The following is a 25,967-nucleotide window of genomic DNA, read 5'->3' as shown; positions in this document are numbered from 1 at the left end:
GGGCAGCCCGGATGTCGTGCCCTTCAAGGCCATGCAGCCCAAGATGACGGCCACCGAGTACCTCGGCACGCGCATCTCGTCGCTCAAGCCGCCCATGGCGCCGGTTCCCAACCCCATTGCGCTCCTCAAGACGCTCGACCGGCTCCAGTGGCTCAACTTTGGCGTCGGTTTTGCGGCCTGGACGTGGGACGCGTTTGATTTCTTCACCGTCTCGATGACCCTCTCGGACCTCGCCAAGGAGTTCCACAAGACCAACACGGAAATCACGTGGGGGATCTCGGTCACACTCATGCTGCGTCCGATCGGCTCTGTCATCTTTGGCATCGCCGCTGATCGGTATGGCCGCAAGTGGCCGTTCGTTATCAACAACATTCTCTTCATCGTGCTCGAGCTCGCGACGGGCTTTTGCACCACGTTCACGCAGTTTATGTGGGTGCGCGCGTTCTACGGCGTCGCGATGGGCGGGATGTGGGGCATGGCCGCGGCGACGGCCCTCGAAGACGCCCCCGCGGCTGCTCGCGGTCTCATCTCTGGTATCTTCCAACAAGGTTACTCGTTCGGGTACCTTCTCGCGGTCGTCTTTGCCCGTGCATTTGTCAACACGACGAGCCATGGGTGGCGTCCGCTCTTTTGGTTTGGCGCGTGTCCGCCGGTCCTCATCATTCTCTTCCGCATGATGCTGCCGGAGACCAAGGCGTTCACGGAGCGCCACCTCCGTCGCGCGGAGGCAGCCTCGTCGACGTTTGTCTCGGAAGGCAAGCTCGTGCTGCAGCGCCAGTGGGTGCTTCTCGGCTACCTTGTCTTGCTCATGACTGCCATGAACTTTCTCTCGCACGGCTCGCAAGATCTGTACCCGACGATGCTCAAGAACACGCTCTCGTTCAGCGCGAATGAAGTCACGGTGACGCAGGTGGTCGCCAACCTCGGTGCGATCATCGGCGGCACCTTTATGGGCTACTACTCGCAAGTGTTTGGCCGCCGCTTGAGCATCCTCGCGTGCGCCGTCGGTGCGGCCTGCGTTCTGTACCCATACTGCTTTACGACCAACCATGGTATCACTGCCGCCGCCTTCTGCATGCAGTTCTTCGTCATGGGCGCTTGGGGTGTCATCCCGATCCACCTCATGGAGCTCTCGCCGCCGTCCTACTCGACGTTCATCGTCGGCACCTCGTATCAGCTTGGCAACCTCATCTCGGCGACCGCGGCAACCATCGAGGCGTCGCTCAGCGAAGTGTACCCGCTGCCGCAGACACAGGCGGGTGTCGAGCGCTACGACTACGCCAAGGTGATTGCAGTCCTCTTGGCGATCGTGCTCGGGTCGCTGGCGCTGCTGACGTTTCTCGGGCCCGAGAAGCGCGGCCAAGAGTTTGATCACGACGAGACCCTCGACGGTCCGTTTGTGGACGACGACGACGGTGACGTTGAAAAGCCCAAGATGTAAAGAAAAGGGCGAGACTGTAGGATGTGGATCGTGTATTTTGTGAATTGAATTCGACTATTGTGTGAACATTTGAAAGGGCAATGTGGGCAAGATTTGTGCAAAGTGGCATCATTTGGACGTCATGTAGTACGTCAACGGACAAACACCGGCCTTGCAACGGAGGCAACTGCCACTCTTCTCCACACTGGGTCAGAAAAGCCAATCGAATTAGTCCAGAGTACTTGTCCAAGTACTGTTAATGCTCTTATATACCCTTGCATAAGCTTAGTTGATTGGCGCAATATGTATCAAAGGGATTCTGGCCGGAATACTGCCTCGGGGATTTGGGTTCGACCTGGTATTTGACGACATACATGAGAACGGTGCAACCACTCTGCACCTTGGCTGCGAGGTGCAGTATGTTGTTGTACCACCTCGTGGCAGGTCAATGACGTGGCAATGGCACAGCGCGCTTCGACACACTGTGGTAATCGGCCAGGTGTTGCTGTTGTTTCCAAGTTGTCACCAACGTCCACCTCCGTGCACTCAACGGAGCGTGCATGCAAAAGGTTTTTCATTGGTCGCAGAATACCTACTATTTCGGAGCCAGCTTGATCGGAGGCAGTGCGATGCAAGGCACAACGGGGGCCATGGTGGGTGCCGTGACGCAGCTCGTCCGGGCGACACAACCATAGACGCCATTGTCCAAGAGCTGGCACTCGGATCCGCGCGGCAGCCCCGGTTGCGCCACGGGGCACGCGCCGTTGCGAATGTTGGCCGAGCAGTAGCCCGCTGCGTTGGCGCGGGTGCAGTACGAGTCCATGCCCACAACACTAATAGACGTCCAGCCGTCGCTCGTCGGGAAGACGCAGCTCTCCAGTGCTGGGATCGTCTGGTCGAGGACGCATGGGGGTCCATCCGCCGAGCTGCTACCGAGCGAGCCGGATTCGAGCGACGTCGAGAGCGCATTGCACGCGTACAGGCCCGTGACGACATTCTTCGTGCACGTCGAGCCAAAGGTAAGGTTCGGTTGAGGCCCGGGGCACGCACCGTACGCGCTCGGTGAGCACAGGGCGCCGGTTTTCGCGACGCAATAGGCGTAGCCACCGACAAAGAGCTGCGCGCACCGTTCGGGTGGGACGACACCGGCGTTTGCAGTGTGGACGGTCGACGTCCCAAACGCCGCGAGGAGCCACAGTGTCAAGGGGCTGGAGTGCATCGGACGAGTTGAAAATTGAAATGCACGAACAATACGTTCTCGGCGGTGCTGCCGTTGGCGAGACGCAATCTCGCCGGCGCCTTCCCGTCGAAAGCGAGCACATCGCCATGCTATTTTAGCCCAACGCCCCTACAACGCGATGCTGCATCTTCGTAGCCCGCTTATCGACACCTTCGTCCGTGCATGTCTCTAGATTCCGCCTTTCAGCTCGGCGGTGCAAAAGTGTGTTTGGGGTCCTTGCAGCATCAAGCTCATAATTTGAAACAGAGTGGCTCAACAAGAAAATGTCGGAGCCAAACATATATGCCCATTTATACATGACACTATGTCCACGCGTACGACCGGTACTAGTATCGAGTGCTCGCAGGAGTCGTTTGCACGTCAGCGGTGTGGTGGCACCATATCCGGATACATCCGGATAAACCACTTGAATCCATTCGCGATGGACCTTCTCCAAGGATACGAGTCAGCGACCTCGGACTACGCGCCGAGCCCACCGCGCTTGAAGCGCAAGGCCGCGTCGTCGCTGGCGCATGCGATCAAACTGCCGACGCCCAATGCAGCCGCTTACCAGCCCAAACGGCGGGCCATCGCACGCGCTCCATCCTCCGCGCCCAAGGATCCGGAGCCGCTGCCAACGTTGTTGGACGCTGGCACGGTACCACCAGCCGCCGCAGTCAGTGACGCCACTGTCCCGTCTCGCGAGCTCCAGCGCTGGCGTGCTTCATACCGCATCAACTGCGTGCGCTGGAACCCACGTTTCCCGTCGCTCCTCGCCACGGCCGGCATGAGCTCGACCATGCACATCTTCGACGCGTTTCGCGCCGTCTGCAAGCGCCAGCTCGACGGGCTGCATACCGACGCGATCAAGGACGTTCAATGGGTGCTCGATGGGTACGCGTATGTTTTCTCGACGCATCCAACGTGATCCTGCATCGTAGGCAAAGCCTCGTGAGCGCCAGCTACGACCGGACCCTCGTGCACGTCGATGTCGAGACGATGCAGGCCCGCGCCACGTATACTGGTACGCACCGCTTCACAGCGTTGGCCATGCACCCCAGCGACATGCACCTCGTTCTTGCCGGCGACGACGCTGGGCACGTCGTCTGCTGGGACCTGCGAGACCGGCAGCCGGCCCGAGCGCTTCAGCAGACGTGCGGGGAGGTCCATGCGCTGGCCTTTCTCCCCGATATGGCCTCGCCTCGCAGCCGCACGCAGTTTCTCTCGACCAGCACCGTGACCAAGACAAGTGCGGCGGACAAGGCGGTCGCCGTCTGGGACTTTGACAGCGTACGCTTCGAAGTCTTGGTCGATTGTTGATCCAGCGTAGGGCGCGCTTGTCAAACAGTGCATCTACAGCCAAGGCTATACATGCTCGTCGATCAGCGTACGTGACATTTCGCTCTCTACGACTGTCGTGAAAGCTATTGTGTAGGTGCATCCGACGGCGCCGTATCTCGCGCTTCAGTCGCACGGCAACTACATTGCGACCGTCTCGACACGGACTCTCAAACTCTCCAAGGTTCGGTTCATGTGCATTTGCTGCAAGGTTAGCCATATTTTGTTATCTGTAGAGACGCTACGAAGGCCATACGAGTCAAGGCTACGGTGTTCACTGCTCGTTCAACGCGACGGGGTCGCTTCTCGCGTCTGGCGATGTCCACGGGCACGTTTACGTCTACGAGGCGCAGCGTCCGCGCCTCCTCTTCTCGGCGCGTCCCCACACCAACGTGTGCATGACGGTGCAGTGCCATCCGCGGTACCCCCACGTGTTAGCGACCGGCGGCTGGGACAATATTGTCACGGTGTGGACATAATATTGTCTTGTGAAATAGATATATATTGTACGTCTTTAGTAAACAGGTCTTACAATTTCGAGTAGGACGCGGTGATCCACGACGCGAGCTGCGGCAGCGTCGCACGCTGCGCCGGGTCCGGTTGCAGCGCGCCAGCAACGAGACGCAAGTATGGCGTTGGCACGTGGCGCGCCGCCAAGTCGGCGACTACCTCGTCGACTAGACATGGATTTAGTTGCTGGGATGGATTCGAATAAGTACCAGGACGTACGGCCACACGAGGCTCGTTGGTGCCCAACAGAAACGCGACAGCGACGGCGCCGAGCGACCAAATGTCGGCCGACCAATCGTACACGACAGGCTCACCGAAAAAATACCGTCGCACCTCGGGCGCCATGAAGGCCATGGTGCCGGCCGCATGACGCGTCACAAGGGCGGTCTCAAGACACGTCGAGACGCCAAAGTCCGAGATCTTGACGACGCCGTCGCTCTAGCACAGGTCACGCGCTCAGATACATAGGCCCGCATGCGTCGTACGGTGAGGAGGAGGTTCTCGGGCTTGATGTCGCGATGGACGATCGCGTGCTTGTGAATCTCAGTCAGACCCGAGCAGAGCTGCAAAAAGAGGCGTGCAAAGACGTCATCGGACATGCGCGTTCCGTCCTAGTACGCGTCATAGGACGTCCTATCAACTAGACACAACGAGACGACGTACGAGTTTCGCAATGTAATCGTGCAGTGTGCCGTTGTTGCAGTACTCGAGCTCGAGGTAGACATAATGCAAATGTCCAATCTACAACTCAATATTGTCATCGTGTCTAGACAAAAGAGGTGCGAGGCTTACCTGCTCGATAAAGTACCCGTCGAGACGCACAATGTGCGGACTCTTCAGCTTGGAGAGCAAGTTGACTTCGTTCATGGCCTCTTGGAGCTTGTCGCTTTCCTTGAGGACGCAGAGCTTTTGGGACGATCGTCTATTGTATACGTCATCAGACAAAGAGGCCCAGCGGACGCGCACCGCTTCATGAGCATGACTTCGGAAAAGTTGCCCGAGCCCAACGTCCGCACGTACTCGTAGCGGAGGAGCTTGGACGGCTCGAGGAGCGACGCGACGCGGTTCGCCCAGCGGGTGGCGCCGTCCATGTCGACGATCGTGTTGACGAGCTCTTGGACGTCGTCCACCTCATGTTTCGTCTCGGGCGGGCTCGTGAGACGCGTGCCGATCGAGATACTGCGCAATGCATGGCTAATACGGCGGACTGCTTTCGGGCCATAGTGGCCCAAGGTGGCACTCGCCGCGGCCAGCGTCACCGTCTCAAGCGAGAGCGATCTCTTGACCGACTTGTGCGTTGTCGTGGCCGCGGCTTGGTGCGCGGGGCGCAGAAACGGAACCTTCTGAAAGCACACGCCGCACATGACGCGCGTTGCATGGTCGTTGATGGCCATGGTCTCAAAACACGGCGCGCAGACGGCGTGGCGGCAGTAGAGCTGGACAAGCGGGTCGTCCGTGAACGACTGGCAGAGCGCGCACCCGAGCGCGCCCCGCTCGATGGTCGCGAGCTGGTCGTTAAAGCCGACGAGCGACGCTTCCAGCGACACGCAGCGCTTGTGGTCGTACCGGTGGCCGCCAATCTTGACCTCGACGTACTGCATCTTCTCCTTGTAGTGCACGCCAAAGGCCGGTGACTGGTTGAGCGAGACGCCTCTCGGCACCATCTTCATGGGCGCCGAGACGACGAGCGCCGGCCGGTACGGCGCAGCGTGCTTGTGGTCCAGCGGGTGGCCGCCGATCTTGACCTCGACGTAGCTCTTGACCGGCACCTCGTACGCGTGCAGGCGCTGCTGGCTGGCCGAATGGCGCGCATCCCAGAGCGACGGCAGCGACGTCATGTCGACATCGACGAGGCCTATGCGGCTCATGCGTCAGCGTCGCGGATGGCGGAGACGGACGTACCGCGCTTGGGCCGGGCGAGCGTGGCCTGCATGTGCTTCGAGTCGATATCTTTCTTCGCCGCAACGAGGGACTTGGCAGTGATATTCGAAGTTGCCGTTGGGACATACAAACTTCAAGTGCAACGCAACCAATGCTTCGAGCCGCCAAACGAGCAATAGAAAGCCAAGTAGTATTGCTCTTTTCGTCAACGCGCGATTTCAATATGTCAATATGGATATGCCCGGGATGGACCGTGTCCGACCAAGGGCTCGGCAGCGGTGGACGCGTGGGATGCTTGAAGCACACTGAAGTAAATATGTCCATAGTTGTACTACAAAATCCTAGCAGTTCTGGGTGGGATGTACATGACGCAATGCGCTGCGGCATGGGCAGCGCGTCGATATCGACTCGGAACCAATTACAATTCAAAAAGGCTGTACCGTTCTTTTGTGTCAGTCGTTGTTTTCTGAGAAAAAAGAGTCGAGGAGCCCATTGATGGTCAAGTTGACCAAGTTGCACCAAGAACGTCTACAGGAGTGGGATTGTGAAATCTGATTGAGCAACCATGCGCAACATCAGCCTCTCTTGCGAGTAGGAAACTACTCAACTGTACTAACTGTACTGCTGCGTACTATTCTACGTGTAGAATCTCCCTCACACCACACAAAAGCACCGCAATAGATTTGAACGTGTGTTGGCAGAATCTAGGTTCACCAAGCCCTCGACACCAATTCTCGACGCCAATCTCGTGAGCGCTTCCTGGATACCAATCGGCAAGATGTTCAGTTGGCACCCACAAGTGGACATCCATATCTGAACAATAAAATGTCTGCCCATGCTGTAGCGTGAGAGGGTCGAGTATTCGGTAGTCATCGACCTCCGTTGTATACAAGGGGACCTACGCGCTACTAGTAGCCTTGAGCATAGTACGTACTATACCGAAAGTGACCCAAGAAGCTGCTGCACCACTTCAACCCGTCACTGCGTGTCCACACCTTGTGCTCACCACAGATCTATAGCCAGCGCCGAATTCGCGGATAATCGTTCCTCTAACGCGCATTCTGGGTCACAAGAACCTTGCGCACATGTGTCCCGTGCGTCATATTGCAACTGGTACGAAGAAGTGGCACATGTCGCTCGTAACCCATTCGAGCTCGATTCGTGGCTACGAGCGACTGCGACCGCCAGTCCGCGCCAAAGTCGCGCCAGCTGACCAATCACAGGCCGCACTCGCGTGCATCGCACACTATTTAAAGAATGTCGCCACCGCGTTATCGCACCATGGGACAACCCTGACAAGTGGACGCACGCTTGCAAGACACGAGCTCGATTCCCCCAAGTACACACCCGTGCAAGCTCCAAACGATCTGCATACGCAGCACGTTGTCCTACGAGGCGGTTGCCAGATTTGGCTTCATTCTTGCCATGGCGGTGCACATACGGGCACACTATTTACGTACAGTAGGACGTGCATGTCGCAGGTGATTGCCCAACTGGCCGGCGACAAACTAGGGCAACCGAGCACTTTGCGATTTTCCTCCAGCATGGGTTTCCTCGACAACCTCTTCCGGACCAAGCCGATCGAGGTCATTGAAGCCGAAGAGCGCAAGGAAGAGCTCCCGCGCGAGCTCGGCTTGCGCGACCTCATCATGATCGGCATCGGGTCGACGGTCGGGTCCGGTGTTTTTGCGACGACGGGCGACATTATCAGTGGCGCAGCGGGCCCCGCGGCCTTTATCGGCTGGGTCATTGCCGGTTGCTCGTGCATTCTCAGCGGGTTCGCCTACATGGAGATGAGCTCGCTCATCCCGTCGTCCGGCTCGACGTATGCGTACTCGTACCACATCCTCGGCGAGCTTCCGGCCGTCATTGGCGCGTGGCTCTTGACCCTCGAGTACGGCATGTCGGGTGCCGGTGTCGCGCGCTCGTGGGCCACCAAAGTGCAGCAGTGGCTCATCGAGGGCTCGCCGAGCGACAAGGCGCAGTACGACTGGCTCAATTTGCCGCACGCGTCGTTCCTGGCCGCGCTCGTCATGACCGTCTCGGTGCTCATCCTCCTCGTCGGCATCAAGTTTGGCAAGGTCTTTATCAACACGGTCACGGGCACGAAGATCGTGGTCGTCATCTTCATCATCTTTGCGGGCTTTACGGCCGCCAATTTGGACAACATGACGCCGTTCATTCCGCCGCGCGACGAAGCCAAGAACCGGTATGGCTTCCAGGGCATGATGCTCGGCGCGTCTCAAGCGTTCTTTGGCTACGTCGGTTTTGACGAAGTGTGCTGCCTCGCGGCCGAGGCCAAGGACCCACGCAAGATCATGCCGCGTGCGGTCGTCGGCACGATCCTCGGTACGATGTTTCTCTCGGCCTTTGCGTCGCTCGCGCTCTCGGGCATGATGAAGTACGATGCGGATCCGGAAGGCGGCTTTTACTTTTCCGCGGGCTTCCAGAACGTCGGGTACCACTGGGCGTCGACGATCGTGCACATTGGTGAAGTCGGGACGATGCCGGTTGTCGTCTTGATCTCGTTCCTTGCGCAGCCCCGTCTCATGTACGCCATGTCGGTCGACGGGCTCTTGCCCGAGATCTTTGGCCGCGTCGACAAGAACGGCAACCTTTTCTGGTGCACGGTCATCACTGGCGTCTTCTTTACGCTCTTTGCGATTCTGGTGCCATTCGACTACCTCTGGAACATTGTTTCGTTTGGCATCCTCGTCTCGTTCAACATGACCAACTCGGCGCTCATTTTGGCGCGGACGCGCGAGGCATCGCCCGTCTTTGCCTACAAGCTCACAGGCGCGATGGTCGGCTGCTCGTGCATCTCGATGTTCTTCTTTGAGAAGGGATATGTCGAGGTAGCGTCCGGCGGCGTCGGCTTCCTTGTCGCGGCCGTGCTGCTTCTCGCGGCCGTCATTGGCCTCGCGACAACCATTTACCTCAAGTGCCCGCAGAACGTCGGCCCTGCCGACTGCTACCGCGCGCCGCTGGTGCCGTTTGTGCCGATTTTGGCGATTACGATCAACTGGTACCTCATTGCGCAGCTCCCAGCCAAGGACATTGGCTTTGGCTTTTGCTGGATCCTCCTCGCGGTCCTCTCGTACTTTGCATATGGCTACAAGCACTCGGCCGGCAAGACCGGGTGGCAAGAAATGCTCAAGAACCAACTCGCGAGTCTCAACGAAGTCCGGCCGTCGATCACGTCCATGATTACGGATCAAACCAACATGGTGCTGCCCGGCTACGTCCCGCTCGAGAACAAGCCGACGCTCATTTTGCACTAGATTGCAGGACGAGGATAGGTTAATATCGCACCGCCCATTATTGTCCGTTCATTTTTCGCGCCATCTCAGCCAGTCCACCACGCAATCGTACGTGGTAGACAGAGTGTCCACCTGAACGAGCATGATGTGAAGATCGCGTCTGTGCTGATCAGACTCGCTCTGACGACCTGGGACACGTGCTGTCAATGAACATCACCACCACAATTCGTAGGCCACGAACGGGGCCACGGGCGCGCTACACGTGGGCAGGACAATGTGTACACATCTATGGTCTGGTAATATCGTCCAGTTGTCGAGTATTCGTTGTCGAGTAGCGGCGGTTGACCACAATCGGCCGGCACGACGGCTTGTTGGCGGGTTGGCGCCTCCGGATACGCTGAATATATCGCTTGTTCGGTATGTGACTTGGTTGTTGTAGTGTATTTTATGTGTTTTAAACAGTTTGCAGATCTTGGCTGAATATCCGGATGCGACCACAAACAACAACATTGTTCGACGATGCAAGCCGACGCGCAAGTCGCTGTCGACGTGGCCGGCGATGGCCGCGATCCCATCAACGCGCAGGCCTCGTCAACGCCCCGCGCCTCCATGGAGCATGAGCCGCGCGTCTCGATCTCGTCTATCTCGCTGGCCCACATGCATCGCGGGACGTCCAACGAGTACGCGTTCGATGCCACGTATGACACGTACCGCCCGTCGGCGCTGCCACCGATCGACGGCAGCAACGAGCCAACGGCGGTCATCGGCGACTTGCCGCGGTCGCCCGAGCGCAAGTGGCAGTGGGAGACCATGGTCGACGCGCGCGAAAGCAGCTCTGGCCGGTCGTGCGACGCGATTTTGTATGCGCTCTTTCGCAGCTCGTGGATCTACCTCGTCGTACTCGGTGTCATGGCCTCCGTCACGGCCTTTGGCGTCGACGCAGCCGTGCTAGGTATCACGGAGCTCCACGCGGTCGTGACCAACCTCGGGTCCAACTTTGTCTCGCGCTTCCTCCTCTACGTCGGGTACCGCGTGTGCATCCTCATGCTGGGTGTGACGCTCACGTTCTTCATTTGCCCGAGCGCCGCCGGCTCTGGCATTCCAGGTACATCGTATCTCATTCTTTACCGTTGATACCATCCAGTCGGGTGTAGAAATGCGATCCATCCTGGGTGGGTTTGTGCTGCCGCACTACTTGTCGGGTCTCGCGCTCGTCTCCAAGTTCCTCGGTCTTGTGTGCGCCCTCGGCAGCGGCCTCTCGATCGGGAAGGAAGGGCCTTTCGTGCACTTGAGCTGCATCATTGCCAACCAGCTGCTCCAGTTGCCGCTCTTCAAGGACATCAAGCGGTCGCCGGATCTCACGCACCACGCGCTCTCGGCGGCGTGTGCGGTCGGCGTCACGGCCGCGTTTGGCACACCCATTGGCGGCGTCCTCTTCTCGATCGAGGTCACGACAACGTACTACATGACGAGCAACTATTGGCGCGCGTTCTTTTGCTCGGTCGTCGGCGTCATCATGTTTCGGTGGCTCAACGTCCTCAGCGGCAACGACCGCAACGCGTCGCTCTTTACAACTGACCTCGACTTTCACTCGGCGTCGTTTGAGACCATCTTCTTCCTCTTCCTCGCGATCGTCTGCGGCGTCCTCGCTGGCGTCTTTGTCCGCACATTTTCGTGGTGTGTCAACGTCCGTCGCCGGTACACACTACTTGGTCTACGCGTCCTGACAAGCTCATGATGGATGCTGTAGCAATATGGGTCTCTGGGGCGCCAAGCCCTTTCGGTACGCAGCGGCGGTCGGCACCGCCTTTGCGATGCTCGACTACGCCTACGGCAACTGCATGCTGCTTGGCAACCGGTCGATCATCGACGACATGTTCCTCGCCAAGGACCTCGACCACTCGAATCACACGCTACTGTGTACGTTCTATCAACGCGTCGACAACGTCGTCGTTGCTGATATACATATTGTCAACTGTTAGATGACAAATTTGGCACCTACTGGGGCGCTCCGTCACTGCCGCTCAACCTCGGTCTCTTCTTTCTCATTCGGTTCCTTGCGACGGCGCTCGCGGCGAGCGTCGGCGTCCCCAACGGCATCTTTACCCCGGTGTTTGCACTTGGCGCAGTGCTCGGCCGTCTCTTTGGCGAGTTTCTCGCATACGTAGCCCCGAGCGCCAACATAGTGCCGGCGGGCTATGCGATCGTGGGCGCGGCGTCGTTCACGGCCGGTGTCACGGGCACATTTAGCATCGCGGTCATTGTCTTTGAGCTCACGCAACAGCTGACGTACATGATCCCCGTCCTCCTCGCGGTACTGCTGGGGCGTGCGATCGCGGGGTTTATCTCGCTCGACATGTACGAGACGATCGCGCGCGACAAGAGCCTGCCGCAGTGGCCCGACCTCACGCGGCAGAGATCGTATGCGCTCGTGGCCACCGACCTCATGCACGCGGTGCCGCCGTCGCACGTCCTCGCGCGGCGCCAGTCGCGGTCGTCGCTCGCGGATTTTCTGAGCACTGCGCCGGCAACCGTCGCCCGCTTTCCCGTCGTGGACGACGAGAGCAACCGCATCTTCCTCGGTGTCATTGAGCGCGACGAGCTCGAGGCGCTGCTGCAGACATGGAACCACGTCGTCGACGGCGTCGCTGGCCTCGTGCCCCGGCCTCACTTTGGCTTTTCGCCGCCGAATGGCCATGACAATGCGTCCGAGTTTGCATCGAGCCCCGACTCCGAGTCGGCGGCCCTCACGCCGCGGTCGCGCCACATGGGTTTGACGAGCCAGCTCGCGATCGCGGGCCTCACGAGCGACCAGACGCGCGACCTCCGCACGCAAGAACGCGTCGACCTTGTCGGCTGCGAGCTACTGAGTCTCGACGCTGAGAACGTGCACGTGCACCGCGATACGTTTGCGTCCAAAGTGATTTTGCTCATCTCGGTCCACAAGACACCCGAGCTGTACGTGACGGGCAAAGGCCGGCTCGTTGGCGCCATTTACGCCACCGACCTCGTCGCGCGGGGCCGGTCCTTTGCGCTTTAACGAATTCTATAACCAGTATGTGCTAGCGCTCTTCTCCACCGCGCAAGCGACCAGGATACATATTTCATGCCCTTGCAAGCGACTGACCATCGGCCCAATAATTTTGGCGCCCGACATCGGAATGTCGGTGACCGGCATTGTATGTGGGACGACGAGGCGGCGAGTGACGCGTGGCACGCCGAGCGTCCCGCAAACGAGGTGACGACTGGTCACGAGCGCTTGCCGCACGGCATTGCGCGATCGGGCCGAAGCTTCGACCTGCTTCGCCGGCCGCCTCTGTTGTCGGCTGAACGCTCGCCGACCCATCTGCCGTCGCCACCTGCAGAAAGCAGGCGTAACACTACGCTATCACATGGGCCCTCGAACCCATATTTCGGACCAGTCGCCTGTCTCGGGTCAGCTCCACGAAGCTGTGTATTCATACCGGTCGGTGCGAGCCAGGGTTGCTTCTTATTGCTTCTTATTGCACGCAGCCTTGGATTCCGACTCGAGGGCACTTTGTGCAGCTTCCTACTCGTAGCAAGGAAGCTCGTGAGCGACGCGGTTCCTCGATTGGGAGCTGGGAGCGGGATGGACCTGCTGCTTGCATTAGTACCTGCGACATGCGAGCGGACACCCTCCACACCGAGGGACTTGCCCGTGCCGCTTTCGATTTTTCTCTTGTTTTAAAAAATGCCTTGGGATTTGTATCGCAATGTTTGTAAACGCCGCTTCAACGAAAAATGCTGGATGTGCACGCGATCGCGATTGGCTGACGCGGCACAAGTGCAAAGTGATTGGTGCAAAGTGGGTGGAGGGCTGGGGGACTGCCACGTAATTTTTTGGCGCAACTTGGCAACCTATACGAAAACGCAGTCGGCGGCGGAAATTAAAGATTAAATGCGTAGGGCTCGGGCTCGACCCGTGGCCAGTGGCTTGTGGTGCGGCACTGTCGAGCTCACTTTAGCTTTCCCCTTACCATAATCTCGTCGCGTGTTGTTTTTTCGGTCCAGATGATGTCCGAATAAATGATACCGCGCTTGCTTTTTGGTAACCCCCCCCGACGATGATGCAGCAGTAGTTGCCAACGCCGCGATGGCCTGTGCCCCCCTGAGAACCGAACTCTCGACCCAAGACTTTGACTTTACGACCTACGACACGAACAACAATGACCACCATGATGAACATGCTCCCGACGTTCCACGCGCCCCACGCCCTCTTTGGGCCCACTAGCGTGGCCTTCCACGAAGACGCGCTCGCCAACTCGCTCGAGCTGGACGACGCCGACGCGGCCAACGACATTGACGAGTTTGCGCAGCTTCTCTCCGCCGTCGACGACGAAGAGACTGCCAACGACATCGATGCCTTCACCGACCTCATCGAGTCGCTCTCCAAGGCGCAAGCCAAGGACGATGGCTTCAGCGACGTGCCGACGTTCACCGAGACGGACCTTGACGCCCTCCTCGGCCACGACGTCGACATGACCGCCGACCTCTGCGACGACGACGAGTCCGATGATGAAGACGAGGACGACGACGACGCGTCGACGACGAGCCCGCTCGACTCGGCCGCCGCGCTGTCGCACCTCGACTTTCGCACGTACCAGACGCCGATCGACCCTCGGTGTTGCATCAAGACGCCCGTCTTCAACAAGATCGACCCGCGCATCCCGCTTGCGCTCATCCCTCGCATGGACGTGACGTTTGGCATGCGGGCGCCCGCCACCCTGGCGGCGCCTGCGTTCCCGACGGCTGCGCCCGCTTCGCCCATCTCGGTCTGCTCCTCGGCGGTCGACGCGGACGAAGAAGCGTACGTGCACGACCCGGCTCGCTGCTGGGTGTGCAAGAGCAACAAGTCGGAGGCGCGCAAGATGGTGCTGCACCGCTTCGTCGAGAAGCGCCACCGCCGCAACTGGAAGCGCGGCGCCCGGTACAAGGCCCGCTCGCGCGTCGCCTCCTCGCGTGTGCGGGAAGGCGGTCGCTTCGTGACCAAGTGCCAATGGTTCGCCCCGAGCTACGAATGAAAATCCAAGAAAATCCAAGAAACATCAAGAAAATCCCGAAAAAAGAAAACAAAAAAGACATCATGTGCATGTAGTACTAGTTACGTAGGAAATATTCTCTCTCCTTGAGTTGATGCTCGTTTCGAGCCCACTGGTCAATATGACTTTTGTATTATCTGTTCTTTTTCCTTTATACGACCCCTTGGAGCACTGCGTGGACAGCGTGCGCTTCCTTGGCACTTGAGCTTGTCAAGGACGGACTAGACATCGCCAGCGTGATGCACACGTGAATGTTGCAACGTACCAGAGGGCATGCAGGCGCAGTTGGTTGGGCGACTCTGGCGAGATCACGGCCAGCATCGGCCGGCACGTCTTGACCACGTCGGCGCTACGAGGGTTCGTCACGCGCACCCATGACCATCAAAGGGAACGCACGCAATCGACAGGCGCATGATGGCGCTCGGCGTCGTCACACGCTGGACGAGCACGGAGCTCTACGCATTACTGTGAGCAGCGCTGCGCGGTTGACTCCCGAACCATGTGCGACGCCAAGAGGTCCCAGACGCCAAGGTCCCCGTTCGAATAATGAACGAAAAAGACTGCACTGCGCGACGGCGACCATTGCAGCCCGGCGACATGCACGCGGCTTGTCGGTGCCTCGGCCCAGCTCGCAATCGCGTGCGCGAGGCCCTTGTCAAAGAGGCTACGCAGGCCGTGTCACGATCCGGCACTTGACACATTGATACATGCGTACCGGACACTGCCGTCGGCGTACCCCACGAGCAAGTACGTTGGCAATAAGGGGCTAAACGCCACGGCGGTGACGGCGCCGGCACACGGATCACTGAGGTAGGCCTTGACCGGCAGCTTCTTCTCAAAGCGGCTATGGAGCTGGAGCTTGCCGGTATGGGACCCGACGACAAACCTATGTACGACAAGGGGACTCTCGTTTCTTAGCGATACGACAGGCGGATCGTACAAGCTCGTGTCCGAGGGGAGCACGGCAAGCAGCGTCGCGGTCGGGCCAAATGCGACGGTCGGGGCCGTCTCGATGACCGACGTCTTGACCAAGCGCACGCGCCCACCAATCTCCACGCAGCTGTCCATGCCCAGTGCGCTACCAAGATGGACTCGGGCTTTGTTACAAGACAAGACGTACTCGGTCGCATCGGCCGCCGACTCGACAATGCCCCAGAGAATCACACGTCCACGGTTGTCGAGGGACCCGATTTGGAAGTTGGCGCCTTTTTTCCCAGACGGCATCGGCACCACCGAGCACTAGCAACAGCGTCAAGTGCGTCGCTTGATTCCCACGTACTATCGGCGACGCGTGGCTGTTGCGCGCGTACTTCATCCCGGCCGTCGCGTACGACGGTGGCGCGACCTTGACACGGCGGCCACCGACATGGACTACGAACGACTCGCCCCAAGAGGTTCCGTGCGTGGGATGCCGCACCTTCAAAGTTGGGCGACACTGGGTGGCGGAGGTCCCAGAGCTGCACGTCGCCTTCTTCTGTGCCACAGAGTGCAAAGAGGTCTCGGTTCGGGCCCAGACTGCAGCATGTCACGTTGCCCTCGGCGCGCAACCACCTACGATCATGGAAGGCTGCGCCATCCTTGCAGCGAGATACCGAAGCGGCGACGCGACTTGGTTGACGTCCCACACACACAAGATCGACTTGTCGCTAAACGCTGCACTCTCGTTGTTGTTGTCGACGCTGGGCGCGTACGCGGCGAGCAGCCAGTGCGAGACCGTCACGGAAAAGGTCACGTCTACGTCCACCATGTCGACAACGATAGGGAGCAATGGAAGCGCACCGACAAGGGTTCGGTCAGCCAAGAGCGGCTGCGCCTTCGTCTCGACCTGCGTCGTCTCGAGCTGCGTGAGCTTGCGTGTGCTAGGCTGGCGACTGGTCTCGGCGCCGTCCTTGCGCGACGCGACTCGAATACTATGTACAATATTCTCCTCGGCCAGCACTTCGCAAACCTAGACAAAAATAAGAATAAGAAAAGGACACGACGGTTGGGCGAAGTACGTGCGCTGCCCGTTCGAGGAACGTCATAAAGTGCCGTGACGACGTCGTGCTGCTCTCGATGTCGTCGTGACCCCGGTCGTCCGGAAAGTGCATGCCAAAGTCCTTGGCGTCACCGTGCTCGGTCTGCGTGCTGACGCCGCGCGCGTCATCGTTGGTCTGCACAAACACTTGGCGGACCGCACCGAGGCGGAGCTGCTGCATGTACTTGTCGAGGGCATTGGCCGGTGCAAGTTGGAACACATCAAACTTTTCGACGTCGAATTTCTTCTTTTCGAGGATTTCCTATGAATCGTCGGAGCCAGCCACTTGATACATTGAAAGAAGACCTTGATACGCTTCGCGCGCGGGTCCACGGCCTGCTTCAAGCCCGCAATCGAAGACGAGACAACGTTGTTGGACGATGCTTTTTTGGCGTCTTTCGACTCGGCCCGCGACGTCGACTTGGCCGATGACGACGATGGCGTCGACGACCGCGACTTGCTCTCGGCTTGGAGCGCTTCGCGGATCTTCTTGACCGTCTCTTCGTCGGGTTTGTTGTCCTCGCCGGGATCGTTGTTGCTGCTTTTCGCAGCCTTTTTCGCTGGCTCGTCCGTGCGGTCGCCTTCGTAGTTCTACAGCCATCGCTCGCGTGAGCGCCTTTGTCGACGAAATGCTCGACCTCGAAATCGTCGTCATAGTCTTCTTCTTCTTGGCACTCTTCGGCGTTGGCATTGAGCGCCGCCAGCTCCTGCGCTTTACGGAGCTCGCGCTGCCGGGCCTCTTCCTCGCGGCGCGCAAGCTCGAGCGCTTGTCTCTCGAGTTCGTCCTTTCGGCGCTTGGCGTCTTCGAGCTCCTTTTGCTTTTGGCGCTTGGCCTCGCGCCGCGCCGCTTGCCGCGCCTTCTCTTCTTCGTCGTCCTTGGGTACCTACAAACGGTTTTACGTTGACGTTGGAGGAGGAGGATGCGTCGTACGGCAGCGCTGGTCGGCGACGTCACGGCCGGTGTCGGTGTCGCTGGAATGGCCGTCGCGGTCGGCGCGGGCCCGGCACCCGGATCAGGTCGTTTTTTCGACGCCTTCTTCTTGGCCTTGTCGTCGCCGGCGGTGCTGGAGGGCTTGGGCTCGGCCGCGCCAAGATTCGAGAGGTTCATCTTTGGCACGTCTGTCATGGAAGGCGGTTTGGTCGCGGTGGCGGGCGGCGTCTTGGGCTTGCCTGGCGTTGCAGCCGGCGGTGTCTTTGGCGTCGCAATCGTCGGGCCCGCGTCTGGCGCCGCCTTCTTGGAGGCCTTCTTCGCAGCCTTCTTCATCTCGCGCCTGAGATCATCGTCGTCGGCCTTGGGCTCGGCCATCTCGTCGTCGTCGGTTGCCAAAGATCGTATCGCCGGTTGACGCTAGAACAACTGAATTTTTCATTTTCGATTGGATCTTCAACCGTTGCTCATGGAGCGGAAGGAAGTCGCTTGCAAGCGCGGTGAGGAAAAGCTGAGCTACAAGCATGCGAAAGAGTGCGACGACCTCGACGCGGCCGAGACCAAGTCGTGCCCGAGCGACGACGACGCGCAAGAGAAATGGGACCTCGAGGTCGAGAAGGAGTGGGTCGCCAAGCTGCAGGACCCGAACGTCGGCAAGATCCAAAAGGCCATGCACCCGCGCGGCCGCAAGATCAGCGACGGCTTACGCATGTACATTTGTCGTCTCCAGCGTCTCGATGACCATGCCATTTTCCGTAGCAACTTTATGAACATGCGCTGCGGCGAGACAGGCCGCGTTCTCTGGCTGCAAGAGCGGTTTACCAAGGAGATGTACGAAAAGGAGCAGCGAGGTATGCTGCCTCAGCCACGCGCTCTCTACATCGCTACCGTAGCGGTCGTGCCCAAGGCCATTCTGCAGTGTCTTGCGGTCTCGCGCGAAATCAACTTTTCGTCAACTGAAGAGATCCACAACTTTCGCCTTGAACAGCGCGTCTACTTGCACGGCAAGTGCTTGGAAGGTTGCTCGCTGCCATTGCACCACGTACGACCGACACGTTGTAGAGTGGCTGTTTGCCTTTGGCTACGTGATTCCCGGCTCGACCAACTCGTGGCAGCAGACGATCGAGTCGGCCGGCGCCGACAACATGCTGCCTGCCGACCTCATCAGGTACCCGCGCGGCTCTTCTCGCTTGGTGTAACACGCTGCTAGCGGCAAAATCACGATCGAAACCGGCTTTTACGACGCCGAGATGCTCATCGCCAAGACGGTCTTTCGCATATTTTACGAATAGCCGCTCCGAATATATACGAATACGACACCACGTTGGATGCGTTCACTTGTCGACGTGATCGTCACTGGCGGCGGCTTGGGCGACGAAGCGCGTCACGCGCGCTGCAAACGCTTGCAGTCGTCGGTCTGCCGCCGACCGCTCGTCGGCGAGCGTGGCGCGGAGGGCGTCGACCTCACTCTGTAGCCGACGTTCGAGCTCGAGGCGCTGCATGCTACTGTCCTCGGCCTTGGCTCGCTCGACGTCATACCGCGCTTGGAGATCCTAGCACAAAACACAGTCGTGCGCAAGCGAGAGCAGATGAGGCGACGCACCGCCACGCGCGCGTCGTGGGCGAGCGTTGCTTGGGCTAACGTTGCTTCCAAATGAGCCATGCGGTCCATCGTCTGGTCGAGCTTGCGCTGGAGGCGCACGAACTCGAGGTCTTTGGCGCCGTCGGACTCGATATGAGCCTGCGCTGCCGCACGGAGCTCTACTATTGTGCGCTCCAAGTTCGCGCGGTCGGTCTCGTGCTCGGCCCGGAGCCGCGTCTTGTCGTTGCGAAGCCGCTCGATCGTGTCGAGGTGCTTCTCGACGTCGCGCTCGAGCGCCACGCGCATGCTGCGCACGTCGGCGAGCTGCGCCTCGATCGCAATTACGGACCGCTCAAACCGGTCTTGGGTCTCCTGTTCCATCTTGGCGAGATGGCTCGCGAGGTCCTTCTCGTGCCCGAGCTTGAGCTGGAGGAGGTTGCTCTGGAGAGTATCGTTGGCGTCGCGCAAGTGCAGTGCGTCGCGTGTTGCCGTCTCGAGCTGGTGCTGGAGGCCGCGCACCTGGTCTTCGAGCGCGCCTTGCGTGGCATATCGAACCGCCGGTTTGCGAGGTTCACTTTGGTCTCGCCTTCGCTCCTGGCGTCGGCGAGCTTGTGCTCTGCGGCGCTGCGCTCGTCCATCAGGTGCTTTTGAAGCCGTTCGCACTCGATCTGTGCCGTCTGCAGCGACGCCTTGGCCTTGCTCAAGCTGCCTTCGAGGTAGTCGCGCTCCCGTGCAAAACCCTTGCGCTCGTTCTCGAGCTGCTCCAAGACGCGTTCATGGCTGAGCTCGGCTTGGAGCGCGTGGTCCTTGGCGCGGAGTAGCTCTTGGTCGAGTTTGTGCTTGACGATCTCAAACTCGTCATACTCTTTTCGTCGGCGCGCGTCGGCTTCATTGTACAAGGTCTTGTAGTCGTCGGCGGTCTTGAGCGCTTCAAGCTCGCGCATCTGGTACCGGTCGCGGTCATCAGTGAGCAAGCGGACGTCTGCATGCAGCTTTTGTATTCGCCGTTCGCTGGTTTCGTTCTGGTCCTCCTACAAAAGAATGAGAGTTTTCGCGTTCAAATTGCGAGATAGGATCGTACGAGGACGTGGACGTGCTTCTTTGTAGTCGCGACCTCTTCCTGGAGCTTCTCCGTCTCGGCCATGTACGTCAAGAGCAAGCGCGCCTCCTCGTCGTCCTTGCGCGATCGGTCCTCGTCGATATATGCCGTCTCGTCGTGCACGATCTCTACTGGCTCTTCGACGACCTCTTCTTTCAAGTTGGGCGCGGACGCCACGCTGTTGAGGTTGCGCCGCAAACACGCGTCGACGAGCTCCAGCGTCGCCATCGACACGTTGTTGCCCATGAGGTGGAGGCGCAAAAGCGAATGATTGTCCTGCAGCATCTCGGAAAGCGCGTGGCCACCGACAGAGCCCATGTCGTTCCAGCGCAAGTCGAGCTCTTGGAGCGAGTGATTCCGGCGGAGACCAGCAGCGAGGAGCGTCGCGCCGTCGGGGCCGATGCTGTTGTTGCGCAAATCGAGGTGCGTGAGCGTCGTGTTCATCGCGAGGGCGGCGCTGAGCGCCTCGAGTCCGTGCTCGAGGACGCCGACGCAATTCCACTCGAGGTTGATGCTCGTGACGCTGTCGTTGTGCTTGAGAAAGGCCGCGAGGTGCACCGCCCCGTCAGCTTGAATGCGGTTCCCGCGCAGGTCCAGCACGCGCTTCGCAGGGTATTGCCGCAAGAGCCTGCACAAGGCCGCGCACCCGTCGTCGCCAAGGTACGCGTTGCTCAGATCCAAGACGACGCCATCGGCTTCGGCCCGCGCCCGAACCTTCTCGTCCAGAGACTTCATCGCGGATCTCGCTCCCGCAACGTGATTGGTTCAAAACCCAACGGCCAATCAGGCGTTACATGCGAGTTTGCACTTTCCGAGTCGGCGCCTTGTCGTGCTGCCACGCACTCATTCTGCCACGCGACAGGATGGACTCCATAGTCCTGCGACTCGAGTTATTTGAGTTTGGTAGCTGTGACAGTACATAAACGTCGTTGGGTCGAGTGCACCAAACCGACGCTGCTTGCGCAAGAGAGTCCAAGAAGACGTACGTGCTTGATTCATGTCGATGTAAGGTTCATGTAGGCGACGCGGGGAAAGCTGTCGGCAGTCTGTTGTTGACTATAACGCTGCGGGTACTCGAACTGGACGCACGTCACGTTGCTAAAGAATATGTACTCGATGGGCACGCCGGTATTCGGGTGCGGACTCGGTCGAACGCAGTTGCCTCGGTCGCCCGCGTCCAGGAGCTGCGTCGACTGCACCAAAGAGGCATACGCGCGCGATCCTTTACGTGTGTTGAAGTCCCCCATGAGGACGAGAGGGCCCGAGGCGTTCCGGACGTGGGCTAACACGAGCGCCAGCTGGGTGTCGCGGTCGGTCGTGCCGTCGTTGCCAAGATGGACGTTCATGACGTGCAGTGGAGTTCCACGGACGTTCAATTGCACATGCTACGAACAATTCATTCATACGCCCGTCGATAAACAAAGTACCTGGAAGCACGCGTTCTCGCCTTGCGATGGCAAGACGATGCCCGTGGCGGCCAGAATCGGGAACGACGACAAGAGGGTGCACCCAAACGAGTCGGCGTCGGTCGCGGGGCTAGCAAAGCTGTACATGCCCCGATGCAGCGCCAGGTACAGCGCCAAGTCCAAGCTTCCCGACCCTGTTTGCATCGTGTCCGACTCCTACACATCCCTTCAACATCGACTCAAACAATCTTTCTCAGCCACCTGGAGAGCCACAATGTGCGGGTTAAAGTCATCGAGCATCGATCGAATCGCGTTAAAGTTGTTGCCACCGGCTCGGTTAAAGCCCTACGTCTTTTCTTCAGAAACGTCAACTTGGGACAGTGTACCTGGTACACGTTGAAGCTCACAAGGCGCAGATCCGACGTCACGTTGCCCAATCTCACTGGTGGCGGGTTCGCGCCCTATGACGACCACCGCATTTGATGTTGCACACAAGGTAGTGCGTGCAGCGTACGGGCGAGACAGAGGACGCTGCGTAGAAACTCGCCATGGGCACAGCGCACACGCAGCACAGACCAGCGCCGACGACGAACCGGAGTCGGTCCATTGTTGACCGCAGCGTCGGTGTCAGCGGTCGCAAGACGAGAACGGCACCGCAAATGACACTGACCGTCGCGTAAAAGATGCGAAAGCGCTGGCCGCGGAAACCCCGTAGCTCGGCCGGTAAATAGTCGTACGTTGTGAGCGCGATCGTGAGTGCAACCAAGAGCGTGTAGACAAGCGACAGGAGAAATGCCCCAAACGAAAGCATCACGCTGCACGAACAGCGACGCGGCGTCGCAACGCCGAGCTCGTGGTCTGAGCAGAGGCGCTCGGGAGCAACGGGGTCGAGCGGCGCGCCGATCTCTGGCGACGCCATTAACGTGCCAGGTACAAGCAGAAGCCAGAGCGAAGGCAGTGCGAGGCCCATGGCGGCCGCCCCGCAGAGAGAGAGCCCCGGAAAGCTCGAAGCGTGGAACGCAATTGCGCCAGCTCCAAAGAGCGTCGCCGCGGCCACCGCCCCACCAAGCTAGATGGATGCTGGTTAGTCACTGTAGTCTGCAGTAGAGCCTACCGGTGCACACAAGACGCCGAGCGTATATGTCACGAGGACTAGCCACCTACGCGGTGAGTGAGCGCTGCGATGTCGTGATGCAATGGCGCACCCCCACGCATGGTGGACGCCGAGCCAGCGAGGAATGGCGGTCGGCGCAGTAAAGAGCCAGTGGGTGAAGAAGAAGAGGCTGCTGAGACCGACGAAGCCGAGGACGCGCCGCCACGGCGCCGCGCTTGCCGTTGTTGCGACCTTGGCGGGGTGCCAGTGGTAACGATAGGTGTGCAGTAGCACGCCACACAGCAAGGCGAGTGGGATGCACGAAAAGCCCGAGCCTGGCAAGTCGAGAAGCGGATTGAGCGACAAGCCGGCCGAGCGCAGCCACAAGAAGAGCGCATTGCCCAGCACAAGGCCGTGCAACGCCATCGCAGGCAGCGTCACGGAGCCATCGATCGAAACCACACTGGTCTCAGACGACCACAGCGCCAAGGACACGGTTAGCATCGCCGTGAGGCCGACACACGCCGTCTATCCGTACTGAGTTCTCCATTCATATCGTAAACCTCGGGATCATACCACGAGGTGGGTTTCGGGTGACGCGTCGAGATGCCGGCTCAAGAGGCAGAGCGAGCCAAGGCTAACGCCGACGCCGTAGCCTTTGGCGCAGTAGACACGCAACGTATGGGTCATCAAGCACACGGGAGGACAGGTGAGGAGGATGCTCAAGTAGACCACCTGGCTCGGCAACCCCATCGCGTCGAGCGAGAACCAGTAGATGTCCCGCGGCAGCGCCGACACGAGCGACCACAACACGACGCCGGCGCCCGTGTGCGCAGCGAGCAGCAGCCCGTCGCGGCCTCCGACGTCCTTGAGAAGCATCGCTGTTTCCTAGTCAGTGAGAATGTGCAAATGTGAAAAGGAGAAATGGAGAAAGAGAAAAGGGAAACGTTCACTTCCAAATCGAGGCTCGAACCGCCGCCCAATGCTTCCTGCCACCACAAAGTGGCCCAGCATGACCCAAGGAGACCCAAGGACAGAAAAGTTGAAGCAAAGAGAGACAAAAAGTGTATATATTTAATGCATTTCGGCCTACCCGCGACCTAAGTCTTGCTCGAGGCAATCGCAGCGAAGAAGTCGACGAGCACGTCTTTGCCCGTGCGGAGGTTGCGGAGGCGGATGCGTTCGTTCTGCAAGTGCGCGCGGTCCGACGCTTGGCCCATGGGGAAATGCATGCACGGCGCCTTGAGCGTCGTCTTGAGAAAGGTCGTGATCTACCGCGCGATCGACATTTTGTGCAGAAAGCAAGACCATATACCTGCGACATGCCGCCTTCACGCACGAGCATCGGCTTCTTCTTCCAGTGCTTCTCGAGCGCTTGCTCGGCCGCCCGAAAGTACCGCTACATCGACCATGAGCTTTGGATCGAGTTGACAAGACGTACGCTGTGGATGTCGCCAAGCCACCAGGGCACATTGGTCTTGACGGTCACCGACAAGGTGTTGGTCGTCGAGAGCAAATCAAACTGCGCGCGAATGTGCGCGAGCACGAGCCGCTCAATCTCGGCCGGCGACTGGTCGGGCACGGACCGCAGCGTGAGCTCGGTCTGCGCCGACTTGGCAATGATAGACGAGTTGTCGATCGAGCCTTTCACGGACGTGACCGAGACGGCCGGGAAGCGCCAGCGGTTCATGAGCACGTCAACGAACGACGCTTTTCCGTGGCTTCCAAAGGCCGGAAGGAGCGCTGGCACGCCAAGCGTCTGCTTGTACGCGTCCACATCAAACTCGAGCGACTCGAAGAGCGCGATCTCGTCCTCCGAGACGGGGCGCACGGCAGCGTAGAACGCTGGCTCTGTAAACCGTCCGGTCGTCGGGTCGACGATGCGGTTCAACAGCGAGACGACATCCAACATGGGCTCACGGATCGCGCCGCCGTCGACGCCGGCATGGAGGTCGACGCCCGGCCCGTCAACCTTGAGCTGGATCTCGAGGCACCCACGCATACCGTACGTCAAGCACGGTGTCGTGTCGCCAAGCCAATAGTTGTTGGAGATGAACACCAAGTCGATCGGGCCAAAATACGACAAGTTGTCTTCGACCGTCTCGCGAATGCCCTGCGATTGGTTCTCGCCTTCGCCTTGGTACAAAAACACAAAGTTGGGCATGTCACTCGAGAGCTTCGGACGCTTCGTCGATGACGCAGCGGCATCACCCTCGGTCTCGGTCGCTCGACCGCCTTGGCTCCGCGCAATAAGTTCTCGGATCGCAAAGAGCGTCGCGATGATCGGGCCCTTGTCGTCGGTCGTACCGCGGCCGTAGAGGTATCCGTTCTGGCCCGTGAGCATGAACGGGTTCGAGTCCCAGCCGTCTTCCATGCTTGCCGGCTGCACGTCACTACGCTCCCACGGTTAGCTACACGTTGGAGGATGTCCGATGACGTACTAGTGGCCGCAAATGAGCACTGTGGGCTTGGTCGGGTCGTTCCCAAGCTTGCCAATCACGATCGGGTTGATGTTCGGACCGCAGTGCACCAGTCGGCACTCGGCGCCGAGCTGCCGCAGCAAACCCTACGCTCTTTTGGTCAAGACAGCGCAAACGTGGTGTCGGTACCTTGACAAACTTGGCGGCCATCCAGCAATCATCGACTAACTGCGGGTCGACGCTGACGCTCGGGATGCTCACAAACTTGCGCAAGAGGTGGATCATGGACGCGTCCGACGTCTGCTTGTTGTACATGGCGCTGACGCTCATGAGACTCGAGTCCATCTTGAGCTTCTGCGGTCGCGCCGGTCCTTGGCTCTCGTTCGTATTCGAGTTGGTGTTGGTCGAGTTGGTGGTGTTGGAAGACGGGCGCATGTTGGAGATGAAGTCAATGTCCCACACCTTGACGGTGCTGTCCTCGGACGCGCTAAAGACAAACATCTCGGTGCTGAGAATGCTCGAGACGCCGCCGCGGTGCCCATGCAGCGTGTGCACGCACGCGAGCGACTGCGTGTTCCAGATGCGCACGGTCTCGTCGGCCGAGCCCGAGCAGATCCGGTTCTTGTCTTCGAGGCTGCACACCGAGAGCACCTACATGGCCATTGATACATTGAAAGAATACGAGGACAACGTACGGCTGCGCTGTGGCCCTTGAGAATGCCGTTGCAGCGCAT

At 59.5% G+C, this 25,967-nt stretch overlaps 12 protein-coding genes across 14 annotated transcripts in view; 6 read left to right on the top strand and 6 right to left on the bottom strand.

Moving 5' to 3' along the window:
- On the top strand, nt 1-1,531 carry SDRG_07937 (MFS transporter, SHS family, lactate transporter). The gene has a single exon (XM_008613799.1). It carries the CDS (start codon nt 32-34, stop codon nt 1,439-1,441), a length of 1,410 nt encoding a protein of 469 aa, XP_008612021.1. The 5' UTR covers nt 1-31; the 3' UTR covers nt 1,442-1,531.
- Nucleotides 1,532-1,945: 414 nt separating this feature from the next.
- SDRG_07936 (hypothetical protein) lies at nt 1,946-2,647 on the bottom strand. Its single transcript, XM_008613798.1, has one exon. It carries the CDS (start codon nt 2,637-2,639, stop codon nt 2,016-2,018), a length of 624 nt encoding a protein of 207 aa, XP_008612020.1. The 5' UTR covers nt 2,640-2,647; the 3' UTR covers nt 1,946-2,015.
- A 434-nt stretch (nt 2,648-3,081) lies between these two features.
- Nucleotides 3,082-4,456, top strand: SDRG_07935 (hypothetical protein; the record flags this gene model as incomplete). Its single annotated transcript, XM_008613797.1, has 5 exons — nt 3,082-3,533; nt 3,581-3,929; nt 3,970-4,026; nt 4,075-4,161; nt 4,214-4,456. 5 exons carry the CDS (start codon nt 3,082-3,084, stop codon nt 4,454-4,456), a joined length of 1,188 nt encoding a protein of 395 aa, XP_008612019.1.
- On the bottom strand, nt 4,457-6,465 carry SDRG_07934. Of its 2 annotated transcripts, XM_008613795.1 has the most exons (7): nt 6,390-6,465; nt 5,454-6,342; nt 5,280-5,409; nt 5,151-5,228; nt 4,973-5,098; nt 4,697-4,925; nt 4,457-4,654 (listed from the first exon to the last, which is right to left on the bottom strand). In XM_008613795.1, exons 1-7 carry the CDS (start codon nt 6,418-6,420, stop codon nt 4,506-4,508), a joined length of 1,632 nt encoding a protein of 543 aa, XP_008612017.1. In that variant the 5' UTR covers nt 6,421-6,465; the 3' UTR covers nt 4,457-4,505. The 2 variants fall into 2 exon arrangements, with proteins under 2 accessions (XP_008612017.1, XP_008612018.1); XM_008613796.1 differs by having other exon boundaries at nt 4,973-5,228.
- A 1,404-nt stretch (nt 6,466-7,869) lies between these two features.
- Nucleotides 7,870-9,708, top strand: SDRG_07933 (hypothetical protein). The gene has a single exon (XM_008613794.1). The coding sequence runs from the start codon at nt 7,913-7,915 to the stop codon at nt 9,647-9,649; it is 1,737 nt and encodes a 578-aa protein (XP_008612016.1). The 5' UTR covers nt 7,870-7,912; the 3' UTR covers nt 9,650-9,708.
- A 411-nt stretch (nt 9,709-10,119) lies between these two features.
- On the top strand, nt 10,120-12,762 carry SDRG_07932 (hypothetical protein). The gene is made up of 4 exons (XM_008613793.1): nt 10,120-10,733; nt 10,783-11,326; nt 11,379-11,548; nt 11,611-12,762. Exons 1-4 carry the CDS (start codon nt 10,148-10,150, stop codon nt 12,666-12,668), a joined length of 2,358 nt encoding a protein of 785 aa, XP_008612015.1. The 5' UTR covers nt 10,120-10,147; the 3' UTR covers nt 12,669-12,762.
- Nucleotides 12,763-13,529: 767 nt separating this feature from the next.
- SDRG_07931 (hypothetical protein) lies at nt 13,530-14,831 on the top strand. The gene has a single exon (XM_008613792.1). The coding sequence runs from the start codon at nt 13,816-13,818 to the stop codon at nt 14,668-14,670; it is 855 nt and encodes a 284-aa protein (XP_008612014.1). The 5' UTR covers nt 13,530-13,815; the 3' UTR covers nt 14,671-14,831.
- Nucleotides 14,802-18,011, bottom strand: SDRG_07930 (hypothetical protein; the record flags this gene model as incomplete). The annotated part of the gene is made up of 13 exons (XM_008613791.1): nt 14,802-14,909; nt 14,954-15,037; nt 15,085-15,143; nt 15,187-15,352; nt 15,404-15,927; nt 15,968-16,069; nt 16,125-16,239; nt 16,281-16,422; nt 16,468-16,636; nt 16,686-16,967; nt 17,012-17,296; nt 17,344-17,589; nt 17,637-18,011. The coding sequence occupies 13 exons, from the start codon at nt 18,009-18,011 to the stop codon at nt 14,840-14,842; spliced, it is 2,619 nt and encodes an 872-aa protein (XP_008612013.1). The 3' UTR covers nt 14,802-14,839.
- Nucleotides 18,012-18,075: 64 nt separating this feature from the next.
- On the top strand, nt 18,076-18,970 carry SDRG_07929 (hypothetical protein). Its single transcript, XM_008613790.1, has 5 exons — nt 18,076-18,344; nt 18,393-18,484; nt 18,527-18,652; nt 18,696-18,801; nt 18,844-18,970. Exons 1-5 carry the CDS (start codon nt 18,103-18,105, stop codon nt 18,923-18,925), a joined length of 648 nt encoding a protein of 215 aa, XP_008612012.1. The 5' UTR covers nt 18,076-18,102; the 3' UTR covers nt 18,926-18,970.
- On the bottom strand, nt 18,845-21,061 carry SDRG_07928 (hypothetical protein). Its single transcript, XM_008613789.1, has 3 exons — nt 20,297-21,061; nt 19,237-20,246; nt 18,845-19,186 (listed from the first exon to the last, which is right to left on the bottom strand). Exons 1-2 carry the CDS (start codon nt 21,047-21,049, stop codon nt 19,557-19,559), a joined length of 1,443 nt encoding a protein of 480 aa, XP_008612011.1. The 5' UTR covers nt 21,050-21,061; the 3' UTR covers nt 18,845-19,186; nt 19,237-19,556.
- A 224-nt stretch (nt 21,062-21,285) lies between these two features.
- On the bottom strand, nt 21,286-23,746 carry SDRG_07927 (hypothetical protein). The gene is made up of 8 exons (XM_008613788.1): nt 23,390-23,746; nt 22,926-23,341; nt 22,835-22,880; nt 22,235-22,789; nt 22,107-22,181; nt 21,982-22,065; nt 21,742-21,936; nt 21,286-21,699 (listed from the first exon to the last, which is right to left on the bottom strand). Exons 1-8 carry the CDS (start codon nt 23,690-23,692, stop codon nt 21,310-21,312), a joined length of 2,064 nt encoding a protein of 687 aa, XP_008612010.1. The 5' UTR covers nt 23,693-23,746; the 3' UTR covers nt 21,286-21,309.
- Nucleotides 23,747-23,863: 117 nt separating this feature from the next.
- The window catches only part of SDRG_07926, a 3,039-nt gene continuing 935 nt past the window's right edge, over nt 23,864-25,967 (bottom strand). The window contains exons 1-6 of one of the 2 annotated variants that reach the window (XM_008613787.1): nt 25,929-25,967; nt 25,423-25,884; nt 25,255-25,379; nt 24,255-25,206; nt 24,129-24,212; nt 23,864-24,084 (exon numbers count right to left, since the gene is read on the bottom strand). In XM_008613787.1, the coding sequence (XP_008612009.1) occupies nt 23,914-24,084; nt 24,129-24,212; nt 24,255-25,206; nt 25,255-25,379; nt 25,423-25,884; nt 25,929-25,967 (1,833 nt within the window). In that variant the 3' untranslated portion in view covers nt 23,864-23,913. The remainder of the gene's footprint in view (nt 24,085-24,128; nt 24,213-24,254; nt 25,207-25,254; nt 25,380-25,422; nt 25,885-25,928) is intronic. The other variant, XM_008613786.1, reaches the window with a different exon arrangement.

Source organism: Saprolegnia diclina (assembly GCF_000281045.1).
Source record: "Saprolegnia diclina VS20 unplaced genomic scaffold supercont1.23, whole genome shotgun sequence".
In the NCBI taxonomy this organism is placed as follows: Eukaryota; Oomycota; class Saprolegniomycetes; order Saprolegniales; family Saprolegniaceae; genus Saprolegnia; species Saprolegnia diclina.
Note: the sequence above shows the minus strand (reverse complement) of the source record. Positions and strands in the feature narration are given on the sequence as shown.